The sequence below is a fragment of the Myxine glutinosa genome, chromosome 4 (assembly GCF_964187855.1).
Source record: "Myxine glutinosa chromosome 4, kmMyxGlut1.1, whole genome shotgun sequence".
In the NCBI taxonomy this organism is placed as follows: domain Eukaryota; kingdom Metazoa; phylum Chordata; class Myxini; order Myxiniformes; family Myxinidae; genus Myxine; species Myxine glutinosa.
In genome coordinates this window covers 31708459-31721611 of record NC_136264.1, presented here as the reverse complement: position 1 = coordinate 31721611, position 13153 = coordinate 31708459, and the positions used below count along the sequence as shown (strand labels likewise).

The following is a 13153-nucleotide window of genomic DNA, read 5'->3' as shown; positions in this document are numbered from 1 at the left end:
ACAGTTCCCGAAAAAGGCCAACCCCCGCTTGCGGGGAAAAATGGCCTCTAAAGGTGGTTTTTATACGAAGCCATCAGCATACATTTAATCGGAATCGAATTTAATCGAAATGGGAATCACAACCTTTCAATGAGTATTACAATTTAATACAAGCATCTTACTATAATTCACCAAATGCCTTCTGTCTGTCTGTCCATCCGTCCATCTGTCCATCTGTCTGTCCGTCCGTCCGTCCCTTCCCAGGTACCGCAAAAACGGCTGAACCGATCGCAACGAAATTTTGGGTGGTAATCTTGGGACCCCCCTGGAGTAAAATAGGCTATATTGTTTTTCCAATTTCAGCTTTGGTCTCCAGCATTTTCAGGTTTGGACTCCGGCCTAACGTTGTTGTCCCGGGTACCGCAAAAACGGCTGCACCGATCGCAACGATACACCTCCATGCCCGTGGGATTCCCACGGGTGACCCCACTGGTAAATTAAATGATAGAAAACTAGAGTGTAATCGATTGGCATCGATCGCAAATCCCCATGCTTCCCACCTAAAGCAAAATTGAAAGATGGCCTAAGGTTCCACCAGGAATGACCCAATAATTGTTTTTCCTGTTTTTTTTTTTTTGTTTGTTTTTTTTGTATACAAGATCGAGGCTCGTGAAAGAGCGAACATTAATCACACAGAAAGACAAACAGACACAAAACAAATAACATCGGGAGCGGTAGACAAGATGGGGAGAGAGGGGGAAGGACACAAACACAACATTTGAGAGCAGGGACCGAGACACATGGAGACATCGAGAGAACTGTGGGAGGGAGAGAGGGCTTTGGGGGGAAGGCATGGGAACGGGGGGGGGGGGGGGAGAGGTATAAAACATATGGACACTGCCAAGACTTCCAGGAAAGAAGTTGGAATTTCAAACAAGGTGGATCTGGGGTGAATTAGTGGGGGTAGAAAAGATCAAGGTTTTGGATGGGGGAAGATAAGAGATGGTGGTGAACAGCTGTTTTGAAGACCTGGAGGGAGGAGTGTGATTGAAGTGAGTGTGGGAGTTTGTTCCAGAGGCGGGAGAAAAGAGGAATGAAAGAGTGAAGGTGAGCAGGGAGCCGAGATTTCGGCAGTTTAACCATCAGAGGGTGGCTGGCAGATCTTGTGCGACCTGTAGGAATATTTGGGGGACAGAGCACAGAGAGAGCTGGGGGAGCAAGGCCGGAGAGGAGTCGGTAGAAGACAGAAAGACCACCTACCTGCCTGCGGTGAGTGAGTGAAAGGCCCTCAGAGATAGCTTCATCGCGGGAGATTCCAATGATTCTGAAAGCTTTGGATTCAACAGCGTGAAGCCGAGCCAGGTGTGAGGCAGGAGCACCAGCCCATAGGGGAGAACAGTATTCCATTGAGCTGTGGATGAAAGCCTTGTATGTGGTGAGGAGCTCAGGTGTGCCTAGGAAGGACTTCGCACGACGGAGGATGCCCAGTCGGCGACTGGCTTTGGAGGCCAGCTTGGAAATGTGGTTTTCCCAAGAAAGATCATGGCAGATGGTGAGACCCAAAAGCTTGAGCGACAGAACTTCTTGGAGAGGATTGTTGAGAAAGTAGATGGGAGGGTTGTCCAGTCGATCTTTTCGGAGAGACATAGTAAGAGTGTGAGATTTGTCAGGATTGAAAGACATGTTCCACATGTTTGACCAGTCTGTGATTTTGTCCAGGTCTTCAGAGAGTGAGGAGGCTGCAGACTGCCGATCTGAGGGAAGAGGAATGGAGCGGCAGAGAGTGGAGTCATCAGCAAAGAGATACAGAGGATTTTCCAGAGAGTCGGAGAGATCATTGATAAAGACCAGAAAAAGCACAGGGCCCAGCACACTGCCTTGGGGAACTCCAGCCTGAACGGGAAGGGGAGATGAGAGAAATCCATTCAGGGCCACACGTTGACTACGACCAGAGAGGAAGTCCGCAAGCCATGCATGGAGATTTCCATGGATACCATAGGAGGAGAGTTTGGTGAGCAGAGCTGGGTGCCAGACCGTATCGAAGGCACGTGATATGTCAAGGGAGACAGCTCTGATTTCCTGTTTGGCATTGAGGACCTCCATCCATTGTTGAGACAGCAGAAGCAGCATGTCCAGAGTAGAGTGACCTGGTCTGAAACCAAATTGATGATCAGAGATCAAGCCATTGGAGAAGAGGAAAGATTTCATATCCGAAGCAATGATGGATTCCATGACTTTGCTGATAATTGGGAGCAGGCTGATTGGTCTGTAGTTGCAAGGATCTGTTTTTGCACCTTTTTTGTGTAAAGCGGTAATGTTTGCTGATTTCCAGGATGCTGGCAGATGACCTTGAGCAAAAGATAGGGTGAAAAGAACAGAGAGAGGGTGAGATAGAGCGGCAGAGCAGGATTTTAGGACCCGTGGGCTGATGCCATCTGGTCCAGTTGCAGAATCAGAGTCGAGGTTTGACAAAAACTCCTCCCTGTGACCCTAAGTCCCCACCCTATGGGGAATGAACCAGGGGTCAAATTCAAAAAATCGTTACATATTTTATGTGTTCTCCAATGTTGAATGCATATAGAAAGTTTAATTTTAAAATGTGCCAGTAATTGCATTTTTTGCAATTTGACCTTTTGACCACACGACAGGGGGCGGGTCCAAAACTGACACTGCTGTTGCACCTTCATGCCATATAGTGATCATAATCACCCCAAGTTTGGTGAATTTCTGCTCAACCGTTTAGGAGGAGATAGCATGATGGACAGACAGCCAGACAGACAGATAGAAAGACAGACAGACAGATGTTGCTGATTACAATATCACTGTTTATTTTCAAAAAGCAAAGGGATAATGATCAACTGGTGTCTCATAGCTGCACTTCTGTATCATCAGGTGTGAATAGAATGAAAAACACTCAGAAAGAAAAAAAAACCAAAAGAAAATACTCACTTGCTCTGTGGCTTCATCTTGCACGTCACACCTTGTATCACAATCCATTTCAAAAATAGAATGTGAATCAGTGATTGGAAGGTGCGATTTGCCTGTACACGTACTTTAAAAAGAGTGAAAGAGAAACATCAATATCCATAAGCAACAGAGAAGTGTCATAATAAGAAAGTTAAAAAAATACTCAAAACATTATTGCCACATTATCTCAGTGATACAATGCAATGCTCTGGGGAGATGGAACGGTAAAATGGCTTCTTGCATTGCTTCCGCCAAAATTCAATGCAAAACAATTATAAGGTGTAACAAAAAATTAACAGAGAAGAAAATAAGTAACAAAATAAAGGGTTATTTTAAAATGATGAGCAAAAGTGGATGGAGCACGCAACTTCTTGTCCAGTCAATCTGGTGAAAAAAAATTGTCAAACCTAGATAAAATTGCAATATCAGTAACGCCTTAAATATCGTGGTTACGTTCCTGGAAAATGCGGTGATATTCAAAACCGCAATCATTAAAGCCAATTTTCTATGGGAATAATGGGGTGAGATTCTGGAGCTTCGAGAAAATATAAAGGAAGGTGGGCAGAATATTTATTTAAGGGGTTTACTGTACTGTATATCAAAAATGTAGGCGCAGCAAAAGTGCTAATTTACAGAAATCCAAGATGGCAGCACAGTGCCACATTAATAAACATTTCATACAGGGATGAATTATTGAAATAAAGATGTAACTCCACAAAACTTCACATAAATATTCTTAACTTCACATAGATATATTCTTACTGGATGATTTTAGGAAGATGATGATCAAGCAAAAATCCAAAATGGGTGCCCTTTTCCAAGATGAAATGAATGAATGAATGAATGATCGTTTTAAGGCCGTTAGCCTTGCGGGCCCCGTGAGCTCATGGTTCCCTGTTTGAGGCAATGTTTTTATGGCCGGATGCCCTTCCTGACGCCAATACCAATTCCTGACGCCTTCCTGACGAAATAGAACAGTGAAACAGAACCAAGTTGAGACATCTCGCGAGATCACGGCGAGGTCACGTCTTTTCGAAGCTGTTCCATGCGCTCACGCTTTCGAAGCTAAGTGATCCTTCTCAATTGTGTTTTTGTCGAGACTGTATCTATCTTTCGGTGTATGTACCTATAGCGTATCTTTTGGAAATTTTTCGGTGCTAATTTTTCGTACATGTATACACAATCGTCGGTTAATGCGTATCGAGTATTCTGCGGCCTCGTACTCGTAGGCTTGGCTACCGTACCGTCTCCGACCTTGTGGTTTTGTTTTTCTCTCAGCGATTCGTCGAATGCGCTGCATTTATTTTCGTTCTCTGGTTCGTCCCAGTCGTTCACCCCATACCTCCTTGTTTAATATCTCTACTCAAAAAAAAAAAAAACCCAAAAAAATATTTCCTTCCCTGGTGTTATTCGTTTATTTGTTGTTCTTTTTTGTTCGTTCGTTCTTCGTTCGCGATCACGCGATCACGTGATTAGAAATGTATAATCTCTCCCCTGAACAACTATTTTCTCTCATATATTATAACACCCTTTTCTTCTTTTCCTACAAAAGGATGCTTTCGTCTTGCTCACCAAATCTATTCATTCCAAAAAATATATATAATACCATCTCTTACAGTTCCTCCTTTCTACATTCCCTAAACTATCCAGAACTCCACCCCTCCTTCAGTGTCCTCAAACATATTTTTGACTCGAAGGTCTCAAACTCATTTTGCAAAAAATGTTCGTTTCCCATGAATCGTACACTTTTCAAAATCCAATCTCACCCCTCCCCTCCAAATCCTCCCCATCACCCATCCCTTTCAAATCTCCCCCCTTGCCCCTTCCCTCCCCTCCCTCCTAAACTCCCCCCACACCCCTCCCCTCCGAGACTCTCCCTCACTCCTCCCCTCCTAGACTCCCCTCTCACCCCTCCTCCTCAAAGCATCCTCCCTGCTTCTTCCCCCTTCCAACTTTCACCTTCATCTCCCCCAACCTTCTGCCTCGCTCTTCCTCCTCCTCAAATAACACCTCACTGTGCCTCACCCAATCTCCATCAAACCTTTTGTCCGCCCCATTCTTCCCTTTCTCCAAGCTATTCTGAAATCTCTGACACACCTTCAACAGCTCTCCCTACCTCTTCCTCCTCTTCCACATCTTACCCTACCCCTCCCCCCCCCTGTTCTGGACCCGATGCTCCCCCTTCCTCTTCATTAACGGTATGGACCTCAAACATCCGGGGCCTTCGCTCAATCTTGACTGATCTCTCCATACAGGTTGCTTCTGACAAACCAGATGTGATCTGCTTAACAGAAACTTTCCTCCTTCATGATGTCTCTGATGCCTTGGTATCTCTCCCAGGTTACTCCCTCTTCCGGTATGATAGACCTGAGCCTCGTCCTGGAGGTGGGGTTGCTATCTTTATAAAAAACTCTTCCTCACTCGCCCTCCACTGCCCTCTCTCCACCTCACCCCCAGGAATACCTTTGGCTACGGCTTCCCCTTCGCTCCCACCTTTTGTTCATATGTGTGTTGTACCGTCCACCAAACAGCAATGACTCCATCTACATCTCGCTGTCTGATAATATGGACCAACTTCTATCTACCCATCCCAACTCTCTCTTCCTCATATGTGGTGATTTCAATTGTCACCATGCCAGTTGGCTGGGTGTGGGTACCTCTCTCACCAGCCATGGCTCTTCAGCAAAGGACTTCTGCGACTCACTGGGACTGACACAATCTGTCAATTTCCCGACCCGGATCTCAGTCAACGGAGCATCTTCTCTTCTGGATTTGGTTATGACAAACTTCCCTGAAAATGTCTGCTGCTCTTCTTCTGCTCCAATCGGCTCATCTGATCATGTGCTTGTCAAAGTGGACATCTCTCTGACCATTCTCAGAGAGCCTCCTCAGCGTCGACGAGTCTGGCATTTCACTCAGGCCAACTGGCACGGTCTTCAAGCAGCCATCAATCATCTGGACTGGTCTCCCATCTCTACCGCCTCTGACATCAACTCATCCTGGGAATTCTTTCAAAGTAAATTGCTCTCTCTCATGCACAGATTTATCCCATCTCGTCTTCAGTTGTCATACCCTTCCTCCCGTCCATGGTACACGGAATCTTGTGGTGAGGCTGTTGCCCTGAAACAACTTGCTTTCGTCTCCTGGAAAGCAAATCCAACGGAAGGAAATCTCATTTCCTTTCACAAAGCCCGAAACAAGTGTGTGTCCACCCTCAGGAGAGCCAGGAAACAATATCTCACCGTTCTCAAGACCGAACTCTCTTATCTGTCTCCCTCTTCCAAATCCTGGTGGCGTCTGGTCAAATCTGTTTCTGGTGTTTGTTCCCCCTCCATCCCCTCCCTCACCTCAAACGGCTTAACGGCTGACTCCGCACGTGAAAAAGCTGAATGCCTCAACTCTGTGTTTGCCTCTAAATCTTGTGTCCCAAACCCATCCCTCTCTGTACCCACCGTACCCAGTCGTACCCAGCTGCTCCTGGACTCTGTGTCCTTTCCTCCTGACAAGGTGGAAAAGTTTCTGTCAACCCTCGACTCTGATTCTGCAACTGGTCCTGACGGCATCAGCCCACGGGTCCTAAAATCATGTGCTTCCGCTCTTTCACTCCCTCTTTCTGTTCTCTTCACCCTCTCTTTTGCTCAAGGTCATCTGCCATCTGCTTGGAAATCAGCCAACATCACCGCTTTGCACAAAAAAGGTGCAAAAACAGATCCCAGCAACTACAGACCAATCAGCCTTCTCCCAATTATCAGCAAAGTCATGGAATCCATCATTGCTTCAGATATGAAATCTTTCCTCTTCTCCAATGGCTTGATCTCTGATCATCAATTTGGTTTCAGACCTGGTCACTCTACTCTGGACATGCTGCTTCTGCTTTCTCAAAAATGGATGGAGGTCCTCAACGCCAAACAGGAAATTAGAGCCGTCTCCCTTGACATTTCACGTGCCTTCGATACGGTCTGGCACCCTGCTCTGCTCACCAAACTCTCCTCCTTTGGTATCCATGGAAATCTCCACGCATGGCTGGCGGACTTCCTCTCTGGTCGTAGTCAACGTGTGGCCCTGAATGGGTTTCTCTCATCTCCTCTTCCTGTTCAGGCTGGAGTTCCCCAAGGTAGTGTTCTGGGCCCTGTGCTTTTTCTGGTCTTCATCAATGATCTCTCTGACTCTCTTGAAAATCCTCTCTATCTCTTTGCTGACGACTCTACTCTCTGTCGCTCCATTCCTCATCCCTCAGATCGGCAGTCTGCAGCCTCCTCACTCTCTGCAGACCTGGACAAAATCACAGACTGGGCAAACAAATGGAACATGTCTTTCAATCCTGATAAATCTCACACTCTTACGATGTCTCTCCGAAAAGACCGACTGGAAAACCGTCCCATCCACTTTCTGAATAATCCTCTCCAAGAAGTTCTGTCACTCAAGCTTTTGGGTCTCACTATTTGCCATGATCTTTCCTGGGAAAACTACATTTCAAATCTGGCCTCCAAAGCCAGTCGCCGACTGGGCATCCTCCGTCGTGCGAAGTCCTTCCTTGGCACACCTGAGCTCCTCACCACATACAAGGCTTTCATCTGCAGCTCTATGGAATACTGCTCTCCCCTCTGGTCTGGTGCTCCTGCCTCACACCTAGCCCGTCTTCACGCTGTTGAAACCAAAGCGTTCAGAATCATTGGAATCTCCCGCGATGAAGCTAACTCCAAGGGCCTTTCACTCACTCACCGCAGGCAGGTTGGTGGTCTTTCCGTCTTCTACCGACTCCTCTCTGGCCTTGCCCCCCCCCCAGCCCTCTCTGGGCTCTGTCCCCCAAATATTCCTACAGGTCGCACAAGATCTGCCTGCAACCCTCTTATGGTTAAACTGCCAAAATCAAGACTTTCTGCTCACCTTCACTCCTTCATTCCTCTTTTCTCCCGCCTCTGGAACAAACTCCCTTACTCTCTTCAATCCCACTCCACCCTCCAGGTCTTTAAAACAGCTGTTCACCACCATCTCTTATCCTCCCCCATCCAAAACCTTGATCTTTTCTACCCCCGCTAATTTCGGTCCCCTTGTGTTTTATACTTCTCCCACCCCCCCCCCCCTTCCCACGCCTCCTGCCCCCAAGCCCTCTCCCTCCCACACTTCTCCCTGCTCTCAAATGTTGTGGTTGTGTGCTTCCCCTTCTCTCCCCATCTTGTCTTCCGCTCCCTCTTTTTGTATATTTTGTTTGTCTGGTTGATTTGTTTGTGAAATAAATGTTAGCTCTTTCACGAGCCTCGATTCAGTATACAAAAAAAAAGAAAAAAGAAAAAAAAGAAAAGTGAATCGCGTGCTGATATTCCAGAGGACCTCCCGAATACAGTTCAACGGTATGGCGAGCAGTACTTTATGCAGGTATTTATGGCTGAGTGAAAGATCGTCTTGATCCACAAGCAATGAAAACCGACTGCGATACACAAAGATGCACCAGCAAGAAGCACGGTCCAGGATGCTCAGCTGCATGTGTCGAATGCAGGGGTTTCAGCAGAAGAAATCAATCCTTGATTTCTAAGGAAAACACGAGTAAGGAAATTTGAAACACAGACATAGACGTGTGATAGCACAGTCAAAACCATGTCCATATAGACATAGACAGGCTATTCAAATTGGACAGCTATATCTACTTTTATTTTCGTAAATGGATGAATTATTTGCGGGGTAATCAGTGGCCATTTTGAGAAATGGCAGCAACACTGCCTATTTAGATGTGGCTACGATCTTAATAAAACCTTCCAATATGAAAATATACGTGAAATGTTTTTCCATGTTGGTATAATTTGCACAATTCTTCCCGAAACAGCATTAAACAGCCATATTGCCATAAATATTGTACTGAGTGGCCATCTTGGATTTATGCAAATTAGCAACTTTAGCCATGCTATTAGTTGTCGACATTTTTAGGCCTGGTGTTGGCTTAGCGGTTAGGGTGCCGGCTTGGGATCCTATGGATCCTGGTGTTCGAATCCTGGTCGATCGCTGAATAAACGCCAGGAAGGTTGACTCAGCCTGTCATCCTTCCGAGGTCAGCAAATTGAGTACCAGTTCACTGGTAATTCCCTGTGTGTCGCAAGAGGCGACCAACAGGGTTGGTGGCAGGAAGGGCATCCGGCCATAAAACATTGCCTCAAAAAGGGGACCACAGTACCCGAAAAAGGGCCAACCCCTGCTCTGCAGGAAAAAATGTCCTCTAAAGGTGGTTTTATTAGTTGTCTACATTTTTAAAATGTTATTCGCCAGGTTAGAAGGGGGGGGGGGGGGATGGGAGGAGGGGTAGGTGAAGCAAATCGCAATGTGTTGAAATGATTCTATCTCTTATCATAGAGACTAGACTTTTCCAGTTAAATCTATTTGATGTTTGTTGCGAACACTAAATGCCTCAAAGGTTGATGCTTCGCAGGCAGGGCATTGCATTATGAGGTGCTCCGTCCGTCGGATGGACATTAAGCTGGGTGTCTCGTCTGCCGGTATTAGTTGGTGGATGTTAAAAATCCCACGGTGTCCTTCGCAAAGAGTAGGTAAGTTATCGCCAGCATCCTGAACAAGTTCCAAATTGCTGCCACCTTCGGTCGAACGGCAGGCATGGTAAGCCAGTTCATGAAAGGCTTGGGCCACAAACACTGCCAGGCTGACCCCACAAGTACGTGGGAATGTATAGGGCGGTTAAAGCGCAGAGGTTGTTGTTGGCCAATGCTGATCACGAGTACATCCCATCTATCTATAATTCCACTAATCTCTGTGTGTATGTTTGTTTGTATGTTTGTATGTTTGTATGTCTGTGACCGCTGTTTCTCGACAACTACCGGTCCGATATACTTTAAACTTGCCAGGTATATTGCTGGGGACCCGAGGATGTGCCTTTTCAAGGTTTGAAATTAATCGGACAAGTAGTTACCGAGCTATGTCCAAAAACGATTCAACCAATCAGAGAGCAGCGAGCTATCACGTGTGCCGAACGTGGCGAACAGACTCTGCCTCGGACGGCACATTTGAGAGCGTATTCATTTATTTCACGTTGGCAAACTATGTTGGCGTTAAACTATGTTTTAAAACTAATTAAAACTACTTTGCGATTCATCGTAACTGCGATTCGTAACTGCCGTTCGCTTTGGCTTTGCGAATGGACCAAACCATTTCATGTAAATAGAGGGGGGGGGGATTGTCACCGTACTCGCAAGCCGTTCGCTTTGGACCAAACCATTTCATGTAAATAGAGGGGGGGGATATAATTTTAGATATAGATATAGTACGGGCATGCCCTAGTTTAGTGAAATGTGACATGAAAATGGATCAACTTTCAAATCAAAGATAACTTCAAATGTAGTTTTTACTACACTATATATTGTAACTATCACATACACGCACACGCACAAGCATATACACATTATATATACACTACCGGTCAAAAGTTTTAGAACACCTCAATTTTTCCAGTTTTTATTGAAATTTACGCAGTTTAATGTCTCAATGTACTCTGAAATTAAGCATAGAACAAATAAACAATTGGAGATAAAAAAAGAAATCATAGAATCATTTTGTTTAACAAAATTTAATTTAAATTTTTGACTCAGCAAAGCAGCCACCTTTTGCAGAGATTACCGCCGAACACACTCGTGGCATTCTTTCTGCAATGGAAATCAAATATTGTTCGGGAAGTTCTTCCCCACACTGTTGCAGAAGTTCCCACAAATGTGTTGCACTTGTAGGTTGCTTTCCTTTCACCCTTCTGTCCAGTTCATCCCAAACCAGCTCGATGGGGGTTAAGTCTGGAGACTGAGCTGGCCATTCCATGATTTGAAGCCGACCGTCTTGTTCTTTTCCTCGAAGGTAGTTTTGACATAGCCTGAAGGTGTGTTTAGGGTCATTATCTTGCTGTAGGATGTACCCAATGACCAACTAGGCGTATACCAGAGGGTATTGCATGGCGCTGCAAAATGCTGTGGTAGCCCTTTTGATTCAGGGTGACAGTCACTCTGTGCAAGTCGCCGACTCCGGATCCAGCAAAAGAGCCCCAGGCCATCACGCTTCCTCCTCCATGTTTGACAGTTGGTGTCACACACTGAGGAACCATCCTTTCGCCCACTCGACGGCGTATAAAACCCCTGCGTGATGAACCAAAGATTTCAAATTTTGATTCATCGGTCCATAAGACCTTCTTCCAGTCTTCAGTAGTCCACTGGTGGTGCTTCATGGCCCAGACAAGCCTCTTTTTCTTATTTTTGCCATCTTAGCAATGACTTTCTTACTGCCACTCGACCTGTCAAACCTGCAGCTCGAAGTCTTCTCTTCACAGTTGAAACCGAGACTTGCTTACTTCGACCAGTGTTAAGCTGTTGTCCTGTGAGCCGCCTATCACGCAAGCTGTTGACTCTCAGAAACTTGTCTTCTGATTCTGTTGTGGCTTTGGGTCTGCCAGACCTCTTCCTGTCAAAGTTTCCTCCAGTTTACAAGTGCCTTTTGATGGTGTAGGAAACCGTACTCAGTCACCTTGGCTTTCTTTGCAATTTCTCTAAAGGAAAGACCTACACTTTTAAGGGTTATAATGGTCTGTCTGTCTTCCTTTTTTAATTGCCTTTTTCTCGCCATTATGATAGCAATATACTACTTCCCGCAGTGCAATATTGTCCAAATAATGCTTCAGAGGGTGTAATAACAGTCTGTTCCAATACTGCTTTTATACAGACAGGGGGTTTGTAATCAAGTAATCAGCACAGGTTGGGACACCTGTAGGAATTGTTTGCATCAACTTTCAAGGCGTAATTAACTTACATTGCTGCAGAACAGCTGTAAGTTGGTAACCCATTACTTGTTCCCTGAAGAAGGCCTTTTTTTTTTTTTTACAATATAACTGCAATTTACATTATTTTCCCATTTTTGCTGATCTAAACTTTTTTCTTTAACCTCGAGCAGTTTACTGCTTACCTTTGTACCATTTCAGGTTATTCACTGGACTTCAATTGCTTAAATTTCAATTTAAAAAAATGGAAAAATTGAGGCGTTTTAAAACTTTTGACCGGTAGTGCACACACACGCGCGCACACACACACACACACACACACACACACACACACACACACAAAGTTTTTAAAACCCGCTCCGACTGCGAAGCCTTTGCACTCCCCTAACCCAGAGGAAGACCATGTGCACAACCGTCCTGCTTGGTGGGGATTTCTCTTAATTTCGCCATAGCTGATGATATTGTGACGAAGAAGTCAAGTAAGGAGCTTCCCTTAAGCGAGCACGTACGAACGTCGCTCGGTTCGAACTCTGCGTACACCGTGCATACGTCCTCATCTATACAAATACACGGGCTTTTACGGCGACACGGTACGAGCTTCCGGTAAACGTTGTAACGGTCACGATCGCAAATCGAAGGGAATTCCCGTTCCATGGACCGAAGGGTGAATCGCAGGCAGGCTGACGAGCTGCCAAAATGTACAACACCATACATCGTGCCTCCGTTCAAATTCCACTTACGCTTTGCCGAAACGCCAGCTTCTCCGCGGCCATCTTTAAATGACGTCACCTAGCAACATCACGGCGGTCCTAGCAACGGCACGGCGGTCGTTTTAATCGTTTGCTCGAAGGTGTCGTTTCACTTGTGCACCGTCGGGACACCATCTGAACCGATGCACGTGAATGTTTAACGTCGGACATGGAAATACGGGCACGATGAGCCGTGTGGCCTGCACGATTTCGCCTCCACAACGCAAGGGAAATTATCCGTCCATGTTTACTTGATGGAGACGATTGATAACAAATGGACACTTTTGGGAAGAAGCTCGGGCCGAGTTTAAAAAACGAATTAAAAAACGTGAGAAGTTAAAAAAGTTTTTAAAAAACAATAAAAAAAACGAACGAACGTGAAAAGGAAGACGTGGATTTTGTAAACATGAAATTATTTTGTTAGGGGACTCGAGGGAGGAAGGGAGGGAATATATTATTATATTCATATGGGAGGAATGGAGAGATAAATATTTTGGAAGAATATGGAAAAGGAACAGGAGGGAATTGGGACTATCGAGGACTGTGCGAAGTATTCGGGGTGGGAGTTAAAATGTCGCCATATTTGCACAAGTATACGTGATAGATTTCAGTATTCCATAAAAAAACCCACAATTTTCAATTTCATTGTTCTTTTACGGAAGGGGTGTGTGTATGTATGTGTTTGTATGTATGTGTTTGTATG

The 13153-nt window shown here is 45.4% G+C and overlaps 1 protein-coding gene across 1 annotated transcript in view; it reads right to left on the bottom strand.

Annotated features, from left to right (window-relative positions):
• The window catches only part of MYNN (myoneurin), a 73246-nt gene extending 60782 nt beyond the window's left edge, over positions 1-12464 (bottom strand). Inside the window, exons 1-2 of the mRNA XM_068112149.2 lie at positions 12442-12464; positions 2929-3031 (exon numbers count right to left, since the gene is read on the bottom strand). Coding sequence (XP_067968250.2) covers positions 2929-2976 — 48 coding nt within the window. The 5' untranslated portion in view covers positions 2977-3031; positions 12442-12464. The remainder of the gene's footprint in view (positions 1-2928; positions 3032-12441) is intronic.
• Between the last annotated feature and the right edge of the window lie 689 nt (positions 12465-13153).